Source organism: Triticum dicoccoides, chromosome 6A (genome assembly GCF_002162155.2).
Source record: "Triticum dicoccoides isolate Atlit2015 ecotype Zavitan chromosome 6A, WEW_v2.0, whole genome shotgun sequence".
Lineage (NCBI taxonomy): Eukaryota > Viridiplantae > Streptophyta > Magnoliopsida > Poales > Poaceae > Triticum > Triticum dicoccoides.
Genome location: NC_041390.1, coordinates 621,699,181 through 621,707,854, shown reverse-complemented (window position 1 = coordinate 621,707,854; position 8,674 = coordinate 621,699,181). Strand labels below are relative to the sequence as shown.

The 8,674-nt window shown below is 45.0% G+C and overlaps 1 protein-coding gene across 1 annotated transcript in view; it reads right to left on the bottom strand.

The window, feature by feature from the left end:
* The window catches only part of LOC119314724 (dynamin-related protein 1A-like), a 10,183-nt gene extending 1,836 nt beyond the window's left edge, over positions 1-8,347 (bottom strand). The window contains exons 1-10 of the mRNA XM_037589419.1: positions 8,172-8,347; positions 4,690-4,753; positions 4,501-4,605; positions 4,287-4,388; positions 4,115-4,165; positions 3,982-4,043; positions 3,701-3,791; positions 3,471-3,535; positions 3,159-3,353; positions 1,752-1,821 (exon numbers count right to left, since the gene is read on the bottom strand). Coding sequence (XP_037445316.1) covers positions 1,752-1,821; positions 3,159-3,353; positions 3,471-3,535; positions 3,701-3,791; positions 3,982-4,043; positions 4,115-4,165; positions 4,287-4,388; positions 4,501-4,605; positions 4,690-4,753; positions 8,172-8,312 — 946 coding nt within the window. The 5' untranslated portion in view covers positions 8,313-8,347. The remainder of the gene's footprint in view (positions 1-1,751; positions 1,822-3,158; positions 3,354-3,470; positions 3,536-3,700; positions 3,792-3,981; positions 4,044-4,114; positions 4,166-4,286; positions 4,389-4,500; positions 4,606-4,689; positions 4,754-8,171) is intronic.
* Positions 8,348-8,674: the final 327 nt, after the last annotated feature.

Below are 8,674 nucleotides of genomic sequence, written 5' to 3'. Positions count from 1 at the left end.
CACAACGATCATAAACATACATAACTATTTAATCAACTGGGACAATGTCTGAAAGAGTCAGATATCCTCAAAACAGATAAAGCAAGCTTCCAAACTTTTATGATAAAAAAATATGCATACCACGCAAATACAAATCTAACTACCAATTATTATTTTTCGAAACGGAAAATCTAACTACCAATTACGCCATTCACCACAGCAGCCATCCAACCTGAACCATTTCAACAACATTGGATAAAAAAAAGGGTGTGGTCCCATGAAGCCTGTGAAGATTACATGACAAGGAAATGAGCAGTACATGTATAAGTACAACTGCATGCAATGGAGCTTTACCATCTATATCCCCAAAGAATCTAAACAGAATATACCCCAAACCATGTGAAATGCTGAACAAATTACCATGAGAGCACCTAAGTCAGTTATTACAAATGTATGCACCCTCCGCCACTTGACGTTACAAATGCTGTGGCCCTAGGTCAGACCCTAGCTAACACTTTTGTGCACCACATGTCCAGATAGAGCCTTGATCATTATGGACCGTCATCACCTTCCCAGATGCACATAACCCAGATTAACATGGACAACATACAAAGTATTGTAGAATTATACAAGTACCAACATCCCAGTCGGAATTAGAAGCAAAATGGAACAACATTGGTTGATATCATGGAACTGGCAGGGAGTTACATGATGAGGCCGAGCATCACCTAAACTTTGCTAATGCTACAGTCATTTTATATATAAAGTGGGGTGAAAGCCTTTTTTGGTAATGCTACAGTCATTGAAAGTGAGCCCATGCATTGATCACATTAAAACATAGGCCATCGCATCTACAGCTCAATGAAATCAAAAGGAGCATGCTATACCCATCCTAAAGTCCTACAGAAGTACTCCCTCCGTCCCATAATATAAAAGCGTTTTTGACACCACACTAGTGTAAAAAATGCTCTTATATCACGGGACGGAGGGAGTAGATCAACCTGCACCAACTAGACACCCAGTGCCACAATAAACCAATAACCCCACAGAAGTAGAGCAATAAACCAATAACCCCACAGAAGTAGAGCAACCTGTACCAACTGGACATGCAATACCACAATAATAAACCCCAAATATCCCCATGATGATAAATACCAACTATGGGATATCTTTTGTGTCCTAATACCAGGCGAGCTTACTCTGTGAATGTTTCAGAATTGAATAACTAAGGTGAACAAAAATCTTGAGTTTGCTCGAAGTGGCTACAAGAGGAGGAACCTAGAAAATGTGCTCCCGTAATTTACAAATATAGGCATCACACACGATATCTTCTGTTCTAAAAATCAGATGAATTGTGATAAACTCAAAATCGAGTACCAGGTCAGCTAGCACCGGTGCAGAAGATAGGCCTTACAACACCTGCTACCGGTACAAAGGTGCGTGACCACAACTCCCAAATAATTGATTTAGTTGTATAAATAGTTATGAACTAGTTAATCGAGTCCAGCAGGAAAATTACCATGGCATGCTAGTTAATCCAGGATTAATGATTTGTAGGAGGTTAGTAAACTTCAAATTGGATGGCTTAAATATAATTAATTTGAAAGGGATGACTCAAATTTTTATTATAGCCGACTTTCGCTCCACTACTAAGCTAACAATTTTTCGCACTAAAACATAACCACATGGCAAAACCAGAAATCATATTTGGAAATGGTGCATGTAATGTACCCATTAGCTGAACAAAAAAAGAAAAAAAAGGAGGAAATCACCTGTAGATTTGATGGAACTTTTAGTGAACATATAACCACCTACTCTTGTTTTAATATAAGATTCCAAATGCTGCATATACACCAAAAAGAAGTGAAAGATTGAATCAGCATAACAAACTAGAATAAAAATCAATCCACCAATTGTAGCATATGCTTGCTTTTGGACATCAAACTAAGCTCAACAAATAAACGGATGATCGTACAAGAATTAACAACCATACTATATAGGCAACACAATGAAAAAAATAGTTCATCTAGCAAATCCAAAGATCACATAATGATAGCAAATAAAAGCAAGAGGCAAATGAATATCCATACAAAAAATGGCAACCGATTTAGAACTTCAACATACTACGACAACTCGCCCAGCAAAAAAAAACGTAATACGACAACACAATGGCTTAACCCGCTAACACAGAATGTGGCACTGAACTAGTGAAATTGATTAAAATTAAAACAGAAGATAAAATCAAACACTGCAAGTGCCTGTCCAAAGGTAAGACCGTGACAGGGAAATTTGCTGGTACAAGTAGATCCTAGCGTCTAGATCATAATTGCGAACAGATGTATGGCTACAAATAAACGTCTTGCAGACCTCAAAGATGAACCAGAACATTTCCCCCACAAAAAAAACCCAGAACATACGAAGTAGTCTAAACATATGATCTTGTACTAATACACTCTAGGAAATAGAGTACAAATGCTTAAAAATTAAACGAAGCTCAACAGATAAAACAGGTCATAAGTGTCAGGTGCCACAACACGCAAAACAATGAAACCTCAAGAATAACACCTTTTTTTCTAGCAGATAAAATGTAAACGGAAGACATCGAAGGTGGATTGTTCAAAGAACATGTGGCCAGTTTAGCAAAGATGCAAATGAATCAGTACTTCACAGAACGACACAATGGTACTAATTCAAAACTTTGACAAAGAACTTAAAAAACACAATAGGTTACTCCAGATGTTTATTGAACTCATGAGGTGGCAGTAAACAAGCCAAATAAATTAAAAATCGGACATAATCTAAAATTGCTAGTGCCTGCTAGGAACTCCAAAGATAAAAAGGTTATTATAACAGGAAATTATTGATCCGATATATCAGACACGATCAGTGCTTCAAATACAGATTAAATAGAATAGCACAATGACTAGGTTTAACTCTTGACAGTTCTGATAAAAAAACTTGACGGCACAATGGCTGACACCTGATGTTTATTGAGCTCTTGGCGTGGGACTAAACTAGTCAAAAACATGAGAATATACAATCTAAAACTGCCAGTGCCTGCTAAGAATTCTAAAGGTAAGACTATTTACACAGGAAAATTTGCCGGACCAAGTAGATCATGGTCAACACCAAGATTCAGATCATGTTAACTTCTATCTTAAAAGAAGAAAGGGGCATACCTTTCCCAAACTTCTGACCAAATGTTCTGATCCCATTCTATGAGCGAGATGCTTGTATTCTGGTGTGTTACCAAAATAGTCACGCTCTCTACGCCTGGCAGAAATCATGTCCATGTTGTTGTTAATGTCTTTCTGGGATCGGTTGACAACACCAACCCATGGAATGTGGAACCGGCAAGATCTTTCTTCCAGTATCTGCACAACTAATCTCAATGAGAGGATCTTGTTCGTACAAATATATGATGGCCAACAATCTGATTACGACACCATAGTAAGGAAAATAGCGTAACTACGCAAAAAATTCTCACTTACATCAACAACACTTGCTCGGTTCTCCATCAGATCAATTTTAGTGAGCACACGAAATGTTCTTTCACCTGAATCAACAAAAGGTGGTACGTACTCATCATCGGCATCACATTAATCAAATATTTTGTTACTCAACTTGCTGTCATGAATGAAATGATAATATGCTTCATATGCGCAATTTTTGCTTGAGCACCCCTAAAGCAAGCTCAATGACTGCAACATCAAAGTCATACCTTTTGGGTCAACTTCCCGTGAAATATTGACTGTTTCAGAATTTGAAAGATCCTGGTTGGCTGGAGAAATGGTGAGAATGATACAATTGGGCTGAAAAAAAAACTCCAAAATGCTGAACAAGTTACCATGAGAGCACCAAAGTGGATTATTACACATGTATGCACCCTCTGCCAATGAATTTTGAGCGGCAGCATATCCACACACCACACACTTGCTTTTACACAGTGCATGTCATAATAAATATTAATGTGCATCATCTAAGCAGGCTACAGCAAAATACCTTTTCGATGAATGCTCGAACCATGTTTTCAATTTCCTGAACTATACTGTCTGACTGGTCGTCTGATAAGCATAAGCCAATAGGAAATTAATGAACGAACAAACTGAACCTCAAAAGACACAAGTTCACATACCAACAACAATTTTTGTAAGCCCAGGAAGATCAATTAGAGTCACATTCACAACTGCAAAAATAAAGTGAACAAGGTCAACAAGCAACATATTTTTAATTAAAAAATTGAGAACGTGAATGTTTTGATATTTGATAAAGCAGTACTACAACAGTACAGGATCTGAATATCTTACCATTTGGGGAAAATATGCTTAAACGGATGGGGACAGATGATATTCCATAGGGAGAGCCGGTTTCTCTGTCAGTATCATCAGCTATCTCCATACCGACTTCAGCTGCAACAATTGCAAAATAATAAGCATAATACGAAGTTGAGCCATCATATTTCAATACTATGATGATATCAGCATCACATCGATAAAATAAAAAGGAAAGTAGAGCCATTACCAAAATCTTCGTACATTTTGTCGGGTTGATGCAAGAACTTTGCATATTCTGTTCCTTCTTCAGTTTTAAATAGATGCACAATCAAAGGGCGGCGGGTTGCAATGCCTGTACACAAATCAAATAAAAAGACAACGTGTCAATTGAAAATAGATGCAGATAACACCAAACCGTACGAGCTCAAGAAAATACCTGGACCCCTGGGTAGGAAATCCTTTCCAACAATAGCCTCAAGCACTGATGACTTGCCGGAACCCTATCAAATAATTAGAGGAGTTAGGTTGGAATTTCTACGGCTCACTGATGGTACTGGGAGGGGATATTTCTGTTAGAAATCAGTTGCACCGCCTCCCTAATTGCTAGCTAGACCTAGTCTTTGCTTATCCATGCAATGCATGCAGTACGTGTACCAGGCGCCTCCTTAGAATGCCTTAGATGAAGGATCCCAGGTACTCTTTTTGAACGTGTATTCCTCTCTATTATTTACTGCCCCAAGTGGAGGAATATGACTGATTCATTCTTAGTTCTGCTCATATTCTATCATAGTATCAGATTATCGATCCAACTCTCTGGCTTCCGCTATGTCCACAGAGACGCCGGCCGGGCGCGGCCAAGGCGCCGGTGGCCAGCTCTCCTCCTACTACTCCAAATCTCCCAGCGACCTCCTCTCTCTGCCGGTCGCCACTGCGCCTCTCCTATCCAATCTTCCACACTAGTCCCCAGCTTCTTCCCGAACCTGGCATATGGCCATCCCACCCACGTTGAAGGGCCCAACATCCACAACCATCTGCCTGTTGTGCTCGACACGAAGGGCACCAACTACTCCGTTTGGCGTGGTCTCATGGAGGAGACCGTGGATCAATATGACGTCGCTAACCATGTCTCCCCTGATTTCGACGATTACCGCGACGACCCGTCATGGAAGATCATCGACAAGGCCATGAAGAAATGGTTTTACGGCACCATGAGCACGGATCTTGTCGCCTTCGTCTAGGACCAGGGGGCCACTGCGTACCAGCTGTGATTGTCGCTCGAGGCGCTCTTCCTCAACAAAAAGAGCTCGTGACAATTCCACCTGAAGACGAAGAGCTTTACGCCGTCCGTCAAGGCGACTCCTCCGTCTCCGGTTTCAGCGCCCGCCTCAAGTCGGTTGGCGACAGGCTGCGCAACGTGGACAAGCCGGTGGACGATGACGAGATGGTAATCCAGCTCCCTCACGGTATCAACTGCGATCGCCATGGGATGACTGCCAAGATCATTGGGAAGGCTGTCACGCCGTTCCCGTTTGATGTCGCCGTAAGTATGTTTCTCTGGGACGAGATGACCCCCGAAGGTGATTTTGCTGCAGGCCACCACACCGCTCTCGCCGCTCATGGTCGCCTTCTGCTCCCGGCGCATCTCTGGTGGTCCTTCTTGTGGCCACAACAACTCGCAGTCCGGCGCTGGGTCGGGCAGCTGCAACCCCGGCACTCCCTCGCCCAACCAAGGCCACAACAAGCGCGGCGCTTCACCAAACAATGGTGGCTACCAGAGGGCCTCCTGTAGTCCATGGACAGGCTATGTGCACGCCTACCCCGCCGCCCTCCCTCCACTGCCTCGTCCGCTTGCCTAGACCGGGCTCTTCGAATCACACCCGCCCCAAGCCTTCACCACCGACTCGCCGTTTTAGTACTGGGGGCTGGCATACAGCCTCTATTCACTGACGTTCTTCCCCGGACCTCCGCCGCAGCAGCTGCACAAGCACGGGGGGCCGCAGCTGCCCGTTTACCGCCAGCGCCTCCACCGCATCCATAGAGCAGTACCTATCGGCGCCGCCTGCTCTAGACGCATCCGGCGTTGATCACGCTGGCTTGATGGCGGCCCTGCACAACCTCTCACTCCAAAACTCAACCAGTGGCTAGATTGCCGACTCGGGCGCCTCCACCCACTTGGCCTTGGATCTAGGTATGCTCTCACAGGTAACCTTGACATCAAATTATCCTCCGGTACTCGTTGGTAATGGTCATAATATGTCTGTTAGTCACGTTGGTTCAGTGTCATTCCCAAATCCCAATCGTCCTCTCTATCTCCAAAACGTCCTAGTCACACCTCAAATCATCAAAAATCTGTTGTCGTCACTTTACTGCTGATAACAATGGTTTGATGGAATTTCATCCTTTTGGTTTGACTGTGAAGGATTACATCACCAAGGCAGCTCTGCTTCGATGCAACAGTGACGGGGAGCTCTATCCCATATTCCCCGCTACCCCACCAGAAGCTCCCTCCGCCGCCTTCGCTGCCACTGTCTCTCGGCTCACCGATCTGTGGCACCGCTGTCTTGGCCATTCGGTTCTCGCGACTTTTTCTAATAAAGGATTCCCTCAATGTAATAATAAACGTAGTTTGTGATAGCCTTTGCCGTGCATGTCAACTCAGCAAGCATGTTCGTTTACCCTTTTTCCCTTCAACTAGTTCCACCCCTAGTGCCTTTGAAATAATGCATTGTGATCTTTGGACTGCTCCCATTTCGAGTATCTCTGGCTATAAGTACTATCTTTTGATCATAGATAACCATACAAAATACCGCTGGACGTTTCCCCTTATGCTCAAAACCGATGTACCTTCGGTTGCACACCATGTCTAGCGGCAGCGGTGCTAGCGAGGTCGTGTGTTGTTCGTGTTCTACATGCGGCGGCACGTTTGGAGACTTAGACTCGCTACTCGGCAGGATAAAAGGGCCTATTAGGGTAGGCTAAGATGGTGGGCTGAGGGTGAGATAGCGCCACAGTGGGCCTGCGGGGCTAAATCGATTAAAATGATGTGTTCGGTTTTGGAGCCCAGAAACCGATACAGGCCGAATTAAATTCGGTTTTTGGCTGTGCCAACCGAATTTCGATGCAGTCATTTATATAACCAAAAATTCGGTTAATTTTTTTTGGTTTCGGTTCAGATTTCAGTTCCTCGGTTTTTATGCCCACCCCTACTCTATGCTAAATCACCCTCGTACGATCCCCTACGAGTGTTTGAGTGCCTGTGTTCTCCTAACACAGCCGCCACCACCCCCCAACAAGTTCGCTCCTCGATATCTTCCCTGCGTCTTCCTAGGCTATCCGAACGATCATAAAGGATATCACTGTCTCGACCCTCTCAGGAATCGGGTCCTCCTCTCCCGTTACGTAGTCTTTGACGAGTACATCTTCCCCTTCGCCCATGTTCCTCAGCCCGCGCCCATGCGTGACTTGGCCCACAACCCACTCCGGACTCTCCCCCGCCATGGCCCCTTACGGCGGTGCTCCACCTCCCCCTCCCTCTCCCACGGCTGCTTCAACTGCCAGGGCATCGGAATCCCCCGACCAGGCAGCCGCTTCTGCACCGCCTCCGTAATTGCTAGCTAGACCTAGTCTTTGCTTATCCATGCATGCAATGCATGCAGTACGTGTACAGGGCGCCTGGTGCATTATAAGGATGCAACGCATGCACTTTTAATCACCGGTACTCTTTTTGAACGTGTATTCCTCTCTCTCTTTCTCTCCCACTTGTAATGCTACTTATTTACTGCCCCAAGTGGAGGAATACGACTGTGATGCACTCTTAGTTCTGCTCGTATTCTATCAATTTCTACGGCTCCCTGGTGCCACTGCCCACTGCCAAACCGCGTCTGCACAAGAAAATCGCGTGGTTCTACGAGCACGCACCTGGGCTCCCACGAAGGCGATGAAGGGCAGCTCGTCCCAGTCGGTCGGGAGGGCGCTCCCCACGCCGTTATCGGCGAGGGTGCAGGCCAGCTGCATCTTGTTGACGATGGAGTTCAGGTCCTCCATCGCCGCCGGCGCCATACCTGACCTGATCGGGTGGAGGAGGCGGCGCTGAGGGGTGAGATCGAGGGGGCGAGGGGGACGGGAGACTATCGGCTCAGGCCGTACAGGGTTTAAGTTAGGGTCCTGACTCCCGAGGGTTTAAGGATTTTTTTTTTAGGTTCCCGAGGGTTTAAGTTTGAGACAACGAGTTACCCGTGTGGACTGGCCCGAGGAGTTGTGGGGGCCCAAACTCTAGGCCGCAGATGGCCCATAGGTTCGGCATGATTGTTTGGAAGCCGAAAGTTGAGAACCCCCTATTTGACACCCATGGGTTTCACTGTAGTGGTCCAAACTGTAGCATCCGGTTTACTACATCGGATCAGTTTTTGGTTAGTTTATTA